The sequence below is a fragment of the Erpetoichthys calabaricus genome, chromosome 3 (assembly GCF_900747795.2).
Source record: "Erpetoichthys calabaricus chromosome 3, fErpCal1.3, whole genome shotgun sequence".
In the NCBI taxonomy this organism is placed as follows: Eukaryota; Metazoa; Chordata; class Cladistia; order Polypteriformes; family Polypteridae; genus Erpetoichthys; species Erpetoichthys calabaricus.
Genome location: NC_041396.2, coordinates 137707469 through 137727175, shown reverse-complemented (window position 1 = coordinate 137727175; position 19707 = coordinate 137707469). Strand labels below are relative to the sequence as shown.

General features: G+C 37.1%; 1 protein-coding gene across 1 annotated transcript in view; it reads right to left on the bottom strand.

Moving 5' to 3' along the window:
* The window catches only part of glo1 (glyoxalase 1), a 51731-nt gene extending 36394 nt beyond the window's left edge, over positions 1 to 15337 (bottom strand). The window contains exons 1-3 of the mRNA XM_028797373.2: positions 15166 to 15337; positions 12856 to 12938; positions 1893 to 2033 (exon numbers count right to left, since the gene is read on the bottom strand). Of these exons, the coding sequence (XP_028653206.1) occupies positions 1893 to 2033; positions 12856 to 12938; positions 15166 to 15243 (302 nt within the window). The 5' untranslated portion in view covers positions 15244 to 15337. The remainder of the gene's footprint in view (positions 1 to 1892; positions 2034 to 12855; positions 12939 to 15165) is intronic.
* Between the last annotated feature and the right edge of the window lie 4370 nt (positions 15338 to 19707).

The window sequence follows — 19707 nt, the reverse complement described above, 5'->3', positions numbered from 1 at the left end:
CCTCCATTACAGTATATGGACAAAAAACAGGTTCCAGTTATGACCATTACGCGTAGAATTTCGAAATGAACCCTGCCTAACTTTTGTAAGTAAGCTGTAAGGAATGAGCCCGCCAAATTTCAGCCTTCCACCTACACGGAAAGTTGGAGAATTAGTGATGAGTGAGTGAGTCAGTCAGTCAGTGAGGGCTTTGTCTTTTATTAGTATTGATAGATATACTGGAAAAGTTTCCATGTAATAATGTTAACTATTTAATGTGCTGCTTTTACACTAATTACTGTGTTTGTATTATTTCATAACTATATTTATCTTGTATCATCCCTACAGTACAAATGAATGCAAGTTAAAAAATAGCTGCTTGACTTCTCTACATAAATGCCACAAAAACTAAATTTGAATGTTAATTAGAATTTTTCATTCAATATATCCTACAGTAAAAAAAGAGTGTACAGCATACATATAGAACCATACAGTAGAGCTTTCGACCAGCCATTAAGAATTACCCTAAGTTCTTGTCTATAAGCCGCGGCTTATCTAAGGAAAAAAGTTGTGAAAATGAAAAAATAGAATATCGGCTTATACATAAGTCCGGCTTATACATCCATCGCGGGGGTTGCGTTCCAGAGCCACCCACGAAATAAGAAAATCCACGAAGTAGAAACCATATGTTTATATGGTTATTTATTATATTGTCATGCTTGGGTCACAGATTTGCGCAGAAACACAGGAGGTTGTAGAGAGACAGGAACGTTATTCAAACACTGCAAACAAACATTTGTCTCTTTTTCAAAAGTTTAAACTGTGCTCCATGACAAGACAGAGATGACAGTTCTGTCTCACAATTAAAAGAATGCAAACATATCTTCCTCTTCAAAGGTGTGTGTGTCAGGAGCACAGAATGTCACATAGATAGAGAAAACAATCTCTAGCAAACAAGCCAGTGGTGCTGTTTGGCTTTTAAGTATGCGAAGCACCGCGGCACAAAGCTGTTGAAGGTGGCAGCTCACACCCCCTTCGTCAGGAGCAGGAAGAGAGAGAGAGGGAGACAGAGTTTGTTTTTCAGTCAAAAATCAATACGTGCCCTTCGAGCTTTTAAGTATGCGAAGCACTGTGCAGCATGGCTTTTCAGGAATCAGCTTTACAAAAGATAGCAACGTGAAGATAATCTTTCAGCATTTTTAGACGAGCGTCCGTATCGTCTAGGTGTGCGAACAGCCCCCCTGCTCAATCCCCATATGTCAGGATCACAGATAGGCAGCGCAAGAGTGAGAGAAAAGTAAGCAATCTAGCTTCTCAGCCATCTGCCAATAGCGTCCCTTGTATGAAATAAACTGGGCAAACCAACTGAGGAAGCATGTACCAGAAATTAGACCCATTGTCCGCAGAAATCCGCGAACCAGCAAAAAATTTGCAATATATATTTAAATATGCTTACATATAAAATCACAATTTAAATGACCGCTACGCGCGCGTGTTGACTCGGCGACACCCAGAGCAGAAAGAACGTGCTCCGGCTGCTCCAACCGCACCATGCGGGGAGTGAGAGAGACGCCAATATCTCACACTCTCTCCCCCCTTAAAGAAATTAAATGGGTGCGAGTGAGACCACTGACCTCCCTCCCTTCTATTAGTTATAGATTATAGTACGTTCGGCTTATCCATGAGTCCGGCTTATCTATGATACGATTTTATTTTAAAAATTCGTATGATTTTTGGTCTCCGGCTTATACATGAGTCCGGCTTATAGACAAGAACCTAGGGTAATAAAGGAGTGTCAAAATATCTCCACTTTGACACTTCCTATTATGTTATCCTAACCCCCACAGAATATTGTATAGCATTTACAGCAAAAGCCAAAGTAGCCTATATCTCACAAATATGAAAAAACTCACTGTGTCAGTTCTAGGGTGGCCGGACGAGAAAAAGTCCATGGAGTTCTCTCTTCCAGTTTATGTGGAATATCCTTCTTATCTTCATAGCCCATGAAGTACAGAGAAAAACGCATTGATGGAAAATCAAACTTCTGAAGCAAACTAAGGAAGAAAAAGGCAGGTTTTAAAATATGTTAAATGTACTGTGATTTGTATATGTATCCTGAAGCAAAGAAAGTAAATTCTATACACGTGAACTGAAAAAAAAAAAAAGCTATTCACTTTGAACATATGAAAAGGCCCTGAAATCTCTGTATGGAAAGTGAAAGCAATAAGAGCTACTGTGCATATTATAGAATCTTATCTGAAGCATAACCCCCTCTCTGTAACATATTTCCCAATTACGTTGATAGCAGAAGAGTTGTCATTCATTATGCGCCAGCTTTTCCTAATAACCAAATTAATCCAATTGTCAGGAAAGCATATAAAATACCTAATCAGAGACTTGACAATATTTGTAAAGAATGTCTAATCTCAGTACAACACAAGCTTAATATAATGCATATTGTGAGAGATTTTAGAGCCTGAAGATACCTTCAAAGATGTCTCTACAACACTCCTAAAGTAATACAACATGGAAGAAACTGACAGCATTTTCCAATACACACTTTCCGAACAACGCGGCCAACTGATTTCTTAATTAGAGACACCAATGCTCTATCTTTTTACTAAAGATCAGGGCTTGAAGTGGGCTGCTACACACTGATACGGCGTACCAGCTATATACTGTTTTTCACCAAGCTGTACTAGAATCTCTCACTCTGACATTGAAAGGGAACCCCAATCCCCAAGTTGTCTCATGTACGTATATCATAGTAATCAAAATTTCAAAGTGGACCCAATTAAGAAATCATATAATATTTGCAATGCATTGGGAGGAGGACCAAGAAGCTGACAAAAACAGAGTACCGGCACTTACGTGTTTCCACTTCAGGCACAGTGGAAAATTAACAGTATGTTCATCCATGGTTTTCTATTTAATATGTTCAACAAAACAAATATTTTCATGTATCGCACATCTTTTTCTATGGCATTGAAGTAAATATATTTGATTCAATATCATGCTATATTTCAGTTCAAATATAAACATAAAATATGGTTTCCATGTTTTTCAAATGGCATAGAAGTAGATTTTCATATCCCTAACAGTCTGTCTGACATGTGCAGTGTTTGTTTTAAACCATTGCCTACTGTACTAAGTCTGTTAAACCTGGTCATGAAGAGGTCAAGTTTATCACACAACTTTGTTCCCCTTCTACCTCTCCAAGAAGCATGCTACAACTACACTTAGTCTTAACCTTGGTCCACTGCAACAGAGTCCGCAGCTCTGGGGCACACTGCAACAGCACTAAACCCAAAAGCTAGTCTTCTCTGTTCTTCTCACATGAATAACATTTTGTTCTCAGCATGTGCACTATTTTCACTTAACGTGCAAAATTATTATGAGACGTACTTCAAGCTCAGTATGCTATTACTGTCTAGTATACTAAGGATGTTGTAAGATACAATAAATACTGTGCATGTGAGTATTTCATTACCATGTTCCTGTATAGCTTAGTGAATGATGACTTATTGTACTTTATTATGATACTTATATTTTTATTTTACATGCTTATTTTTTTATACTTGCTCTTAGTGTTACTTGTGCCTCTGTCTATGTGTAAAGTGATAAAATAAACAATTTCCCTTAGGATTAATAAAGTTTTCTGATTCTGATAATTTGAATCTATATGAAAAATTTCTAATTCATAGGTAACTCTGACATTCAGTTGCATAAGAACTGTCCTTTCCTTCACCTTGCACTAATTTTGCATTGTGTTACTCTAGACACACTATGTTGCAACATTTCTGTATTTTGCACATCACATCGACCATCAGCGTTATGATCATTTTTAACTTTTTACTTTGTACAATTTATAAAATGGGCAGATTTTTCTGCTGCACTGCTCTGTTTTGGTTAATGAGTGTACTAACAACAGATTTTAAACTCTTGCTCAGCACCCATAAAGTATTGTTTTGCTTCTGATCCCGTTTCATTTCACTCTTGAACCCGAGATCCTTGATTTACTATTGTTTTAAAGTTTAAACTGTTAAGTATTTATTACAGCAAACAAAAGCTGATTTCCTTTCTCATTAAACATAACAGGAAATAACTGCCATATATCTGATTTTCTTAATTATAATACAGTAATCCCTCGCTACTTCGCGGTTTTTATATGTAAGCATATCTAAATACATAACGCGGATTTTTCGCTGCTTCGCGGGTTTCTGCGGACAATGGGTCTTTTTACTTGCTTCCTCAGTTGGTTTGCCCAGTTGATTTCCTACAAGAGATGCTATTGGCGGATGGCTGAGAAGCTACCCAATCAGAGCACGCAGTTAAGTTCCTGTGTGCTGCTGATTGGCTCAGCGACAGTGTTGCATTAACCAGGAAGTCTCATCTCACTCATTCATCATTAACGTGCTAATGCTTCAGGAGCCGTGTCCAAGCACCAACAGAAGATACAAATGATTGCAGAAAAGGTAAAAGTTTTGGATATGTTGAAGGAAGGGAACAGCTACACCGCTGCAGGACATAGATTCTTTTTATTTAAAAAGGAGGAAAAGCATATAAGATCTACGGCCGCAGTGTCCTTTAACCAGGGTGCAAAACGAGTTGCAAGTGGATGCGATAAGGCAGTAGTCTGGATGGAATCTGCTTTAGGAATCTTTGCAACAAGGTCGACGACGTCATGACCGCCTACAAGCTGCTACGTGTACTTCGCTATACAGTAAGTGTAAACTTATCTACCGATTTCATATTGCTTAGCAGTTGTCCCTGTTTTTAATAGAGTAAATGGTGGGTTGTAAACAATACAGGGAGGGTTTAAAAACGTCCAAATACACATTAAATAATTAAATAAATATAGTGTCCCTACTTCGCGGAAATTCAGTTATCGCGGTTGGCCTTGGAACCTATCTCCCGCGATAAGTGAGGGATTACTGTAATGTCTTTACAATAAACATTTCAGGGAGCAATTTCAGTGTCAGGTAAAGCATACTTGGCTATCTCAAACAACACGTGTCTTTTGGCGGCTGCTGACTTGACACGTAATTCCTAAAACAAAGGCATAATGAAAAATAAGTATTAAGGTTAGATGTATAATATTTTTGCTGCTTCTGTAAAGGGGGAAAATAATTCTGTTTAGTTTAATCCTATGTGTTATTGTAGGACTACCGCTCTGAGAATCTACCTTCCATAACCTGTTTTTTTATTTGCTTAGTAGCAGAATTTTTAAATTGCTGCTAAACAAGGAAAAGAAAGGAGGGAATACTTAAGGATTATTATAATGCAATATTTACTACATTAAGACTCACCTGGCCTCAACTTATATAAAATACAAAAAGGCACACCATTGAGTTAACTGGGGGAAGGGGTTGGAGGTGGTCTTTGCAGGGACTAAAGTAATGCATAAATTTAACATGTTTAAGTAATTGTCAGTGATTTTGTATGAGTTTCTTATATGCATTACAGCCATGTGAAGGATCAAGGTTCCACTTTTCCATTTGACATTCCATGCAGAGAAAATCCTATTATTTTGAAGGGCCATATTTTCAAGTGACGTCTGTGTCGTGTACAAGTCCTAAGTGCTGTATGTCTTAGAGCAAAAAAGGAAAATTTATAATAATAATGAATCATATAAAGGCATGTTAAGTACAAACGTACATGTGGTAGTACTTAGAACTTCTAACATACATTTGAATATATTCTTATTTTTAACACGAGTAATTGAATCCTACTTTTTGTATATTTTGATAGCCCTAATAGTCACTAAACAAACAAATTTAAGAAAACAGACACACCAATTTTAACAACTATAATAGATGTGGTGTGTAGTCTAACGTCATGTGGTTATATTAAATCAAAAAAAAAAAAAAAATCAAACACTAAGCACCTCATATATAAAAATGTGCATACACTCAGAAATATGCATAAGCCCTTTCTACGCAAAAGTTGGGATTCATAATATATGAACTTGAGAAATGGCTTCAACCATCCACCAATTCTACAAAGACTTTTTTGGTGTTGGCATTTTAGAAATTCCAGGGTCAGGATAATGAAACTTTTTTCCTTGTGCATCTCAATGATATGTCCTTCACATTTTGATGTTCTTAAAGCAATTATATTACAGTTAACTGACAGGTTTTCTCAATATAGTTGTCTTTAGGTTTGTCGATAACCCCTAATGTATAATGTTAAATGCCTTAATATGTAGCCTCTATATTTTACCTAAAAAAGGATGTGCTGTGACTTGTGCAACATAACTGGCAATGGCAACATTACTTAAGTCAAATACAGCATTGACTCTGAAGTCTGTTTTTCACACAACTGTTTAATAAAATAAAGGAATCACGAGTTCAGCTAGGCCACTTTGCAACAATATTTGTCAGACACACATTTCAGCATCGCATATTAGTTGTTAAATGAATGAACATGCTTTTTGTTTATAAAAGCAAATTTATTCTGTCATGGTGCCTTTATCACAATGTATGTGAAGTCTATTACACTGATTACTTATAAAAATCAGCAATCATTGCAAATAGTCTTTTGATCTAGGCCTTCAATTGGATGCATCTGTGTAGCCTCTTTAATTGTTCCATCCCATTCAGATGGCATTAGACAACTTAGTGATGACTGCAAGATTCCATATGGTCATCAAGTTTAATGCTGCCACTAAATACCAAAAGGTAATTTAAACCTATAACAGAACAAGGACTGCGTGATTGCTGCGTGATGGCATCTCTAATGAACATTCCAAGTCGGCACAAAACTCCAAGAGAACAGCTCTAAGAAGTCTAAATCTGCTTATGACTCAGTCATCATCATGATCCAAAAAGTCATTATAATCCCTAAAAATGTACACCTTGCATTGTCTGTCATTAGCTATATATGTTAAAAGAGTTAACACAGCCTTTGTGTTATGTCATAAAACACACAGCACAACCTGAATAATCACATCATTCACCAACCCACAAACACCACAAGAGAGTATTTACAGTGAAAGGCACTCCCGCACATGATCAGTGATAGAACATACTATTGGTTCATTAAAAGGTCAGTGGTGGCTTTTATACTCATCAGGCGAAACACTGTTATACATCCCCACAAAGATCTGTCGCATTGTGATGGCTCGTGCAGTACTACACAACATACTGTGGAAACATGGACTACTTCTACCACTTGAGATAGATCAAGATGGGCACATGGATGATCCAGATCCTTTCCCTTAGGATGTCGACGCAATGACAACTTATTTGGATGTCAACAGTGAAGAGACTTGTATGTATTGAAACATTGACACTTGCTTGGTAAAATAATTTAGTTGTTTTAGAAGCTCAATAAGAATGTTCTTAACAGTCTATGTAAATTCAAACAGTGTTTCCTTTTGTGACTGCAGCACCTTGTCAGACAACACACGTCACATGAGTCTGGGCACTTCATGATGGAACATTGCTATTTCTCTCTCTTCACTAAGCTGCATCACTTGCTCTGACTCTTGTCATTTTTTCTTTTATTTACAACTCCCACAGAAAGACAAGTAAAAATACTGTGTTTGTGGTTCTCCACTTCAGTCAGTAACAACTTAAGTTAACATTCACTGAAGTTTTGTTTTCTGTGGTCTTCTATAGTTAACAGTAAATACATCACTCAGGAACACAGCCAAATTCATATGGTGACTAGATCACAAATATTTTTTAAGCCATACAACAGTTACTGGCAGGAACTTACAGGGAATCATTAAAAGCATGTGGTGTACTTACAGTTTTATAAATCATATTTTTTGTGCATAGTATGGTTGTCCTGTATACTGGCACTGGAAAAATACAGAAAAGTCAAAAATTAAAAACTGTGCAGTTTCAGAATTGGGATTTTTGGAAGAAATACCAGAAGAAATAGCCGAAGGAAATGGCAGCTTCCTATTCAAACCCTACCCTCAACACTAAGCAGAGTAGCCATGGAAAAACATGCTTAGATGTGGCGAGAAAACCACATGCGTGGACACTATCGAGACTTCACAAGGGTACCACTCCCCATTGCTTCAATGCGATCTTCATTTGGGAAATTTTTTCAACGTGCTTAAGACTTCACAAGGGGCATTCTGAAACTGCTTTGACGGACTCTCTATGCTATAAAGGTGGAAGTAATGTGTAGCAATTGTGCGGTGCATCAGGGAGGATGAAATAAGAAGGGTGAGATGCGGGGGTTTGGGTTTATAGTTATCTGTGTTTTGCTTCTAAATTGTTTTTGTACTGATACAGAGGTCAGAAAGCTGGTACCGATACCAAAGTCAAAATTTTAGTACTGATCCAACACTAATGTACACATTGTTTTTGCCTTTTGAGCTTAAGCAGAGTATTAGTATGGAATTTAACCAAGGTTCAACACATGAAGCCACAGGTGTTTGTGTGTGTATTATATATTTGTGTAGAGTTTTCTTTACCCTTTAGCCATAGGATAGCGCCCTAAGTTCGTAAACTCTATTTCCCTAAGTTGATTTATTAAAACCCCTTGAATTTTAAATACGTATTTTTACAGGATAAATTAGAATCCCTTAACTAATACCTACTCCCCAGTAATAAGCTGCCAGTTGTTTCACAATTAGTAATTTGTAACACAATTCACAATACAGTAATCCCTCCTCCATCGCGGGGGTTGCGTTCCAGAGCCACCCGCGAAATAAGAAAATCCGCGAAGTAGAAACCATATGTTTATATGGTTATTTTTATATTGTCATGCTTGGGTCACAGATTTGCGCAGAAACACAGGAGGTTGTAGAGAGACAGGAACGTTATTCAAACACTGCAAACAAACATTTGTCTCTTTTTCAAAAGTTTAAACTGTGCTCCATGACAAGACAGAGATGACAGTTCTGTCTCACAATTAAAAGAATGCAAACATATCTTCCTCTTCAACGGAGTGCGCGTCAGAGAGAGAAAAGCAAACAAATCAAATAGGGCTGTTTTAAGTATGCGAAGCACTGCCGGTACAAAGCTGTTGAAGGCGGCAGCTCACACCCCCTCCGTCAGGAGCAGAGAGAGAGAGACAGCCAGAGAAAAACAAAGTCAAAAATCAATACGTGCCCTTTGAGCTTTTAAGTATACGAAGCACCGTGCAGCATGTCCTTCAGGAAGCAGCTGCACACAGAAGGTAGCAACGTCCTTATCGTCTAGGTGTGCGAACAGCCCCCCTGCTCACATCCCCCTACGTCAGCGCAAGAGAGAGAGAGAGAGAGAGAGAAAGTAAGTTGGGTAGCTTATCAGCCATCTGCCAATAGCGTCCCTTGTATGAAATCAACTGGGCAAACCAACTGAGGAAGCATGTACCAGAAATTAAAAGACCCATTGTCCGCAGAAACCCGCGAAGCAGCGAAAAATCTGCGATATATATTTAAATATGCTTACATATAAAATCCGCGATGGAGTGAAGCCGCGAAAGGCGAAGCGCGATATAGCGAGGGATCACTGTACACAAATGTTCCCAAAATAAAACATAATTTAAGGACTAAATTGGAAAAATATCTAAAAAAAATAAATAAATAAAACTATTTATAGTTAAGACTAATCAAAATTCCCACAAATCATAGATTACAGAAATTAGAAAACTCACACAAATTGCAGTATATTTACCCTTCACAACAAATACCTATAGGTTCAGGCAGTGTACTTAAACCTTACAAATTTACTTTTAATTGTTTGCTTTTACTAGCTCTTAAAACATCCCACTGTTAAAGAAAAACACAATAACCAAATCTATAATATGAGCAAACTTAATTCCTAAAATCTCACTTTAACTTAACAACTTTAGGGGCCCACAGACACACACACAAGCCAGCGGCCACCAAAATAAAAATAATATTAACACAAACTCCCCTCGTTGCAGGCCTGGTCGACACTCTGGAACATGGTGGCCAAAAACGTTAAGGCCCATTCACTCTAACGAGCCAACATAAAAGGTCACAGTACTCACAAATAAACGGAGTGAATATCAGTGTCCATTGTCCAAACACAGCACTTCCATGCTGTGGAAAAATGATGGAGTTGTCCGGCAGGCAGGCAGGCTCACTGCAAAACGCTGCAAGCAAAATGGAGCTAGTCCGTCCAAATGGGGTGAAACTTGCTGTCTTCCTCGTTGCCCAAGGAGCTGCCAGGCTTTCCTTTGGTCACCAGGAGCGCTATCCAAAGTATCCCGTGCCTCTTCGCAGGCTAACTCAGCTAGTTCACCTGTGTCGCTCAACTCCACAACACCTTTTTTTTTTTTTTTGACGACCGCTTCCTCCTATCTATTAAGAGGAATATCACAGAAGCCTAGGGCTACATACATTTTATATATATATATATATATATATATATATATATATATATATATATATATATATATATATATATATGGAAGAGAAGGTCTGTGATACGGTGTGTGTAGGGGAGGTGGCTAAGTCAGTGTGGTCATGAGACAATGTACAAGTAAAATTCAAGGCCAGTACTAAAAGTGCCAGAGAGCTGGCCAAATCCTGGTTATCAAATAAGAACACCATCAACAGACACTTGGACATAAATCCAGCATATGCAAACTTAAGAACAACATGTTCATAATAAACAAGACTTTACACCCAATACCCCCCTCCTGACCACACTGACTTAGCCACCTCTCCCACACCCCCCCCCCTCCACGTAGTTTTTTGCTATATATTGCCTTTGATTCTTATAAGTCTAAGCATTATCCTCTGATGAAGACCCCTGGCAGGGGGGGTTGAAAGCTCAGGAATAAAAACTACTTTATGATACGTGATTCATTTTTCTCCCTTTGTGGATCTCCAGCTGCAAATTTTATATATATATATATATTATATATATATAAATATGTTTTAAAATATCTACTATAACTTTTTACCTAGGTTGGCAACAAAACTTGACAAAGTTAGTGTGGAGTTTATTAGGTCACCCCAATTAAGTAAGTATGGCTGTGTATTTGTATATATACCCAGCAATGCACTAGATACCTGTCTATAGTTGATTTCTGACTTCAGTCAGATGTGCTGAGATAAGGTCTAATTACTAACAACCACCCTAAAACTTGCATCAAGTGGGGACAGAAAATGCATGGGTCTAACATATATTGTGACTCTCGAGGAAAAAAATGCTGCTTTGGATGAACAGAATGCACCACCCTATAAAGTTCTGAGTAAGGTAATCTCAAAAGGCATTGTGATCCCTGCACTTAAGGAAACACTAAGGCCATTTTTTCACAGACATCATAAATTATCAGGGGTCAGATTTGTAAAATTTGTGCATGTAGAAAAAGAGGCACAGAATGTGCATACACAGCTTTTGATGCAAATGTTGGGATATATACAGTATATTAAAAAAACACCACCTGAAGAGAGAACTTGCATATATTTAAGGCAACACCAACCCATCCGTAGGTAACATTTTAGAGAAACTTTGAAATGATGACACCCTTGATCAAGTAGGGAAATGCAGCCAAATCAGCTAAATGATGACTCATGCACAAAATAACATCACCAAGACATTATTAGAATGTGTCTTGACATATTATACCTGTAGAAAAAAGCCAAGCAAAATGACACCTTTTATTGGCTAACTAAAAAGATTACAATATGCAAGCTTTCGAGGCAACTCAGGCCCCTTCTCCAGGCAAATGTAATCATGAAAACTGATGAATATGATGTACAGACTCTATTTTAGTTCCCTTTTAAAGAAGGCCAGTGCAGCATATTTGCAAAGAAGTTTATGTAGTTTGCCTATTGTCACTGCTCAAGAAACTGGCCAACAGGTAAGGAATATCTCAGCCAAGCTTCAGTCCATCATGGCCACAGAGCTGGAAACCATTAACAGACTGACAACATGCTACAAGCAATTTTCATATAGTGTGAGTGTACAAACACAAAAGATAACATGTTTTTGCCAACATAAAAAAGCAATTTGCAGAAGTATCTGTTTCGCCTAATGTAATCTGAGCAATTTAATGCACTCATATTGGCACCCACTAAGAAAGAAGCTGCTTTTGTTAACTGTAATGAGTTGCATTCCATTAACGCACAAGTCATCTGTGACGCCAAGAGAAAACTCAACGATATCAAGGCTTGGTGGTCCATGACAACCCATGATTCATTTATTTTGAGACACAGTAGCTTTGGCAGATGTGATGGCTGAACCCTCAGTGTTTCATATGGCCGATACATTGTAACAGCAATCATGTCATTACATGTGCCAGGTGATAATGACTACTCACGCAGAGGCAGGTGCCTTACACCTCACCCTGACTGCCAGAACACAGAGGAGAGGCATATGATCTTGCATGCTCACTTGTGGAGCCTAGCCAGAAAGATACTCTTAAATGCAGGTTTGCGGGCCTCAATGCATCAGGAGGGAAGTTGCTCTACCACCAAATGAAGTTTGGCAGCATCATGACTGTATATGTTTGAGGGGGGTTATCATTCTCCCTATATGGCCGTTTCAGGGTGGCAATTGGTTGGGGATCGAGACACGTTCATATACGCACATTTAGAAGATAATTGTGATTTATAAAGGGTAAATTACTTAAAAGATATGCATATGCCAGGTTTTATAAATCATATATTATTTTGGCGTACACAGTTTTCTCTTTTTTAGAGTATGTATGTTTTCACATTCAAATCCACGCAAAGTTTTATAAATAAGACCACAGAAAACAGAACTAGGCTGTTACTATGTGAATAACCACAACAAAGATAGAAGTAAAATTAAAACCATGCTAATACCCTGCTTCCTTATGCTAGCGGAAAAGCTGTACAATTCATTATATATGTTATACATTGAGAATTATGATGAATTTTTTGTGCTACATTAAACCATCCTATACTAAAAACCATTTCTAAACACTCACGTCATTCCCAGGATCTTGGTATAGAAGTGCAATGATTTCACTGGATCTTTAATTCTTAGCATAGTCTGCTGCATCATGAAGTCCTGTGGAGAACAGCAGAAGAGTATCAACAATAGCTAGAATCAATATGCTTATAAGGATGGACTGATCAGCAGGACAATGAAATATATTAACATTTTGTTAAAAAAACTGAACAGAGTAATCTGGCATGAGACAATAAAATAGCATTGTGTCGGAGAACAAGATCTCAGACACAATGCTATTTATCTCACTTATTTCAATTACTAAATCTTATATAAAGTACAGTATATCCAACACAAGCAAAGAAACTGACCTCTAAGCCTCAAAACACAAACAAGTGTTGGAATTTAAACCAGCATCCTCTATCTCCTTAACCATCAAATCTCACTAGCTACCAACTTATTCCAAAACAACAATTAAACATACTCCTTCGTTGTCAATCCCCTACACGTAAACCTATCTAGGAGGTGACTCCAATTTTCAAAATAATTAATATAACAAATGCAGCACTTCATCTGTTGTAACTTAACTAGATGGGTGCATATATTATATGGAAGAACAAGAATACATACAAATGCATACATATAATGGGAAAAACAGGCTATAAGTCACATGCTGCTGCTCATAATATATTGGTTTTGAAGTTCACATTGTTGATTTGTTTACATATGGCAGTGGTAATGCAACATGCTTCGGCAGCTTTGTATATGTATCATAGTGATTTGCGACCATAATATCATCTGTTTGCCAGCATGAAATAAATAAGTTTGCAAAACCATTTTACTGGTTTGTATTTTGCACATGGTCTCTGTTGATTACTTTTATGCTGTGTGCATACAGTACTGAATATAATGTATATTCTTATGCTCCAAACTGGTCTGATGTACACAGTATATCATGTACTGGTTATGTATGTACTCTTATCAGATTTCCCACTTACATTATTATATTGGTTAATCACATAATCCTGAGTGGGAATAGGTCACACAAAAAAGTGACTTCCTTGCAAAGGGGCTGGTACTGTATGTACTATAGTTGGGGTAAAGGTAGTCTCATGCCCTGGATTAATTTGATATTCAGTACTTCAAACTCGGTACTTTCAAATAACCTAACATTTTGATGCTTACAAACAAACTATATATGTAATGTTAATAGAATGTACTTTTTTCTCACACAATTTCTCTTTTAAAGGGGCATCACATTTTTTTTCATAAGATACCAAATCATATTCAAGATACATAAGCTACCAAGACCAATACAAACGTCATATAAAAACATGCAAAAAATAACATTTAAAACATTTATTTAGACAAATTTCTTTTATTGGGAATACTACTAATTGTTTTCAAAATTATCTCCATTGATCCATTTTCAGAAAGCAGGCAGTGTGCAGTTCAGGGTCGGAGAGACTTTAACTCATTCCCAAGACTAGAACTAATCCTGCATGGAAAGCCAGTCCTCAACACAAAATCATGTGCCTACACCCACTCGCTCGTCCAAGTCTAATTTTAGTTGCGAATCAACAAAACGCAAACAACTTTGAGATGTGGGAGAGAAACCCCATACAGATACTGGAAAAGTACCTAGCACAAACTCCACACAAATCATGGAACGAACGTCAAGTACCATCGTTGCTAACAACTGAAGCGACAAGAGTCTCAACGCCCATCAGACTCCCATTTCCCACTGTGTTACAAAACATACATACATACATACATACATACATACATACATACATGGTGCACAGAAAAAAAATACTGAGTTATTAATTGATCGAGGCAGCACGAAGTCAGGTGACATTAGTTGTTATTACCGATTACTTTTGCAGAAAGACACTAACGTGGTCTTCCTTAAAATTCAAAATTTCCATGCGTAAATATATACTTACAATATATCCGTACAACAGTGTACTAAACGTAAAACTAGAAATCCGGTTACAGTGGAGGGCAGACAAATAAAAGTGACAGCTGATCTTTCCAAAGGGTGAAGTGAACTGGGCAAATTCCCAAAAAGGTGATGTTTCAGATGTTGAGACGAGCCAGCTGTGTTATGCTGATATTAAGAGCGAAGCAAGTTCTACCATTTTTAAAGTTAGGTGCTATGATGCAAGTTACACGTAAAACTGTATTATGTTTATTTGTAAACATCGTAAGGTAAAGAGTTGTTCCTATCGAGAATCTGGCATACAACATTAACAGGACACGGTTCCACCAACCTTATTTCCGGCCTAGAAGTTACAGTACAGGCCAGTCCCAGATCTGTTCCCACACTGATAACTCATTTTCTAACCTTTGTCAAAGGATCCGGATCTTTGCAAGCTTTTTCAGCCGCCTCATCGCTCAGTCCCTGAAGCTGCTCGTCTGACATATTGAATTTCTGTCCAAAGAAACAAAAGCAAACCGCCTTCAAATCAAAAGTGTAAAAGCAACCCCGACGTCTTCCGCAGGAGAGTTGGAGAGTTGGCGTGCGTGCGGACTGCACCAATCAGAAGAACGGAATAGGCGGTATCTTGTTGATGAGCACCAATCATTTTTAGGTGCACGTGTTTCTGCTTTTGTCAGATTTACGGGTGGAGTTGTGACTTGCGATAACTTGTATTTGATCTCTGTCTTGGCAGTTTTCGTGTCGTGGCGAGAGTCTGGTTAGCTGTACATAATAACTCAAACTGAGCTTCCGAAGGCTCGTCAAGCCTAGTCTGTTTTAATTTCTGTCCTCTCTAATTTTACATATCATGTGTAAGTAATAGACGGAAGCTAGTTACTAAGAGATCTATTATAGTAAGGAACTGCTGCATGCTGATTCATACTGAATCATATTTACGAATAGCAGCTATTTAAACTTCTCACACGCCCACCAGTATATACACTATATTGTATATTTGTATTTCTTTTATTTCTTAAAAAAGGTATTTGGCTGTATTCATCCTTGTTTCTTTCAATAGTTTGCAAAAATGTGATACTGTACATGTAACTTGTACATGTTTGTCCTTAAATTCAGTGCCATTATAGAGATTCTACAATACAGTAGTCTACTATAAAATACAAATTGCACTTGTCCTTGGATTGGTGCAGAAAATTGGCTGCCTTTTCCGGGGTGGGGGTAGACTGCTGAAGAAATGTGTAATTTCCTCAGCTTTCCGTTGTGTTTGGGAAGTTATAATAAAATCCTTCCGTATTTTTAAGTTGTAGTTCCCTTACTAAGTTCATATGTGAGAATGTATGTGAATGCCGAATGGTTCTATGTGGCATGAGGGTGACTGATGACAGCCCTTTGACATATTTAGCAGGGTTTTGTAAAGTTTGGTCTGTTAATTACAAATGGGTTGTGAAATTTTTAAGATAAAGAAGACAGAAGTTTCAAGATTAGGGAATTATACTTGCAAATCATTGCACAAGAGAGTGGCAACATGTTGCATGTTGAATAGCATGTGCAAGTATGAATTTCACTGTACTTGATACCTGATAAACCAGTAATGGATTTTCCATGCAAAGTCAGAAGCAGTATGAAGGATGTGGGGACAGGTGAGCAGCAAATTAAGAGTCTCCCTCCTTATTTGTTTAAAAAATGGTTAGCCTCTGGTGCATTCTCGTGGACAAAAGTTCAGTTTTGATTGTGACATAATGATTTAAGAATTTCCTTAATATTTTGTAATAGACTCATTTTGATGATCAGACCCTTTTATTCAAATCTACATACAAAGCAATATTACGATGTTATGTATTTCTAGAATTTCTGCACTCACAGGTGAAAAGAGCCTCTCAGGATCACACAGTGAGTGCTGGGGACTCAACCAGAAGCTTGCTACTGTTGTCAAAACCATAACCTCTAGGCCATAATACCCTTGAAGACAACATATTGTTTGACAAGCCCACACCATGTCTAAATTTGATTTTTGTTTTAACATTACACAGGTCCAGTAAATGATTGGATGGATAGCAATAAATAAGAAACCAATAAATAACTGACTTAAAATTTATCATTGAAATATGATGTGAATTAGTTTTGGCAAAAATCTTTTCTGATATTGTCAGTGATACGTGACGTCAAAAATGGATGTATATCCGAATTCTTCCCCACCAAGCAGGATATTTTCCTTGAAAAATTATTCATTAAGATCAACACAATAACTTGAGAATACTATCCAAGTCTCAAAAACTTTTGCTGGAGAATCAATTTTGTTATTAATGCATTACTCTCCCTAATATTGTTCAAGCAATTAGATTTTCTAAAGAATATGCAACAACATTGGATATCTTGCTCAAGTTTTTTCTACTTGTTCTTTATTATTAGATATTAGGGTATAATCTCTGCTCCTTGGAAAATAAGCCAATGATATGTTCTCTTTTTAATGAGTTTCATTCTCATTGGTCACAAAAGTTTTATCCTTCAGATTTTTCATTTAGAAAACACTAAGAAGGCTTGTGCTTGACACACAAATGTCAGAAGCCTGCTAATTCATGTTAGTGATTTAACAATACAACAAAAACGCATTGCTTTAAAATAATTAGAATAATCTAGGAGGATGACAGCACCAGTACAAATACTTCATGAACTTTAGATTGCTACTTTATAGAACTACTCCAAAAATACCTATATTTATAGAGGACTTGTTAAGCAGTATAATTTAACTTTAACAGTCAGCCAATTATTTACACTACTGACAAATCCAAGAAAGCTTTCTTTTCTTGCTGATTTTGAGTAAACCTTTAGAATGGGCTAAAAATGAGCATCCTAGTTGTACGTATTAACAAACGTTTTTTGCAGTAATACAGGAATGCATTTGACATGCCTGAATGAAACGATGTTACAAATCTACTATTAAACTTAAGATTCATTAGTGACTATAAGACATTTTCAGCATAAACTGCCTGAGAGGACATTGGGGATTTACTAATATCTTGTATAACTGACAGAAAGCAAGAGCTAATATGAACAGTAGCTGCATTACCTCAGTCAGCTAAAAAGAGTTTAGTGATTCCAGCTGAGGTTAGAGAATGCATTGTTAGTCTTACTGAAAGAAAGAGACATTTCAGGAAATAATTATGCTCTTATTATGGTAGTTCAAGGCATTTAAAATCTAGCTTCGGAGAAAGGGATATTCACCAGTTCCAGAGGTCAGACTGATGATCACTTTTATTCATCCTCTGGCAACATTTTTTTTCTTCTTATACAATTAAATGGTACTTTTTTCCTTTGATGATTTTGTGGATTCTGAAAATATCATTGGCACATTTATATCCATCCATCCATTTTCTAACCCGCTGAATTCGAACACAGGGTCACAGGGGTCTGCTGGAGCCAATCCCAGCCAACACAGGGCACAAGGCAGGAACCAATCCCGGGCAGGGTGCCTACCCACCGCAGGACACACACAAACACATCCACACACCAAGCACACACTAGGGCCAATTTAGAATCGCCAATCCACCTAACCTGCATGTCTTTGGACTGTGGGAGGAAACTGGAGCGCCCGGAGGAAACCCACGCAGACACGGGGAGAACATGCAAACTCCACGCAGGGAGGACCCGGGAAGCGAACCCGGGTTTATATAAAAATTAAAAATTGAAACTATTGATCATACGGTTAAGATTAAATTTCATTCAGTTGTTGGGTGGCAAATGGTTCACGGATAACAAATGCAATAATAGCACTACTAAACCTCTTCAAACCAATAAGGAGACAACTTTTTTTTAAGAAATAGACAGCCTAACTGCCAAAGTAATATTACGCTGTTCCTTGCTTACCGGGGACAGTCCAATGTTTGACTGAGTAAAATTGATGTAATCAAATGAGGTTAATTTTCTTTAAAGAATTGTATTTCATCTGTCTTGCTTCAGCTGTGTAATTTCAGCTGTTCCCACTCATTGCCAGTACTTTTCAGATATTTTCAATAGAAATTATTCATTAAAATTACCACCTTAGAGGCAATGACTGTTCAAGCAATTTATTACCCTGGGCAGCTTCACCTAAAGGAAGGTTATATTCACTATTAAAACTAGTAAAATGTAATATTATATTAAACAGAATCTGGCTAATGAATTTAGTTGCCAGATTTTCCATTATGTTGAAGAGGATTAGTCTCTTCACCCATATATTAATTATACAGATTTAAATAAAATCACAATAAAGAATAATTAGCCACCTCCATTAATCCCCTCTCTGATTTATCATGTTTGTAACTCTACTGGATCTGTGAAGTGCTTACAACTAAATGGAATTTATGAGGGAAATGAATGGAGAACTGTCTTTAATACTGGTTTGGATCATTGTGAATATTAAGTAATGCCTCATGGTTTACCTAATGCCTCTTAAACATTCCAGCCATTCATAAATTACATTCTTCAAGAGATTTTAGGACTTTTTAGTTTCATTGACATTCATAATTTAACTCAGAATACTGATTAACCATGCAAAATATAAACATATTATGCCAAAATAATTATTTGTTAGACTTGACTGGTGTAAATTTCATAAATCAGTTTTAAGGATATGTTTATGTTTCAAATCAAAGAAACAGTTTTGAGCCAGTAAAGATAAAAGCTGTTTTACAGTGGCCGGTGCCAGTTTCTGTTAATCAGGCCTAAAGATTTATTTGATTCACAAACTACTACAGGAACTTCATTCACTCTTCTAATAACTTAAATAATTGTTCTTTCTCAAAGAAATCAAATAATGCTGATTGTTTGGTTAATGGAAGCATAGAAAGCACTTGTTCGTTTAAGAAACATTTTTCATATGTTCCTGTACTATTTCTTCCTGACTGTTTATAGTTTTTTGAGGGTGAAGCTTCAAATAAGGGAGTAGGAATTGTTCTATGACAATAGTTTACA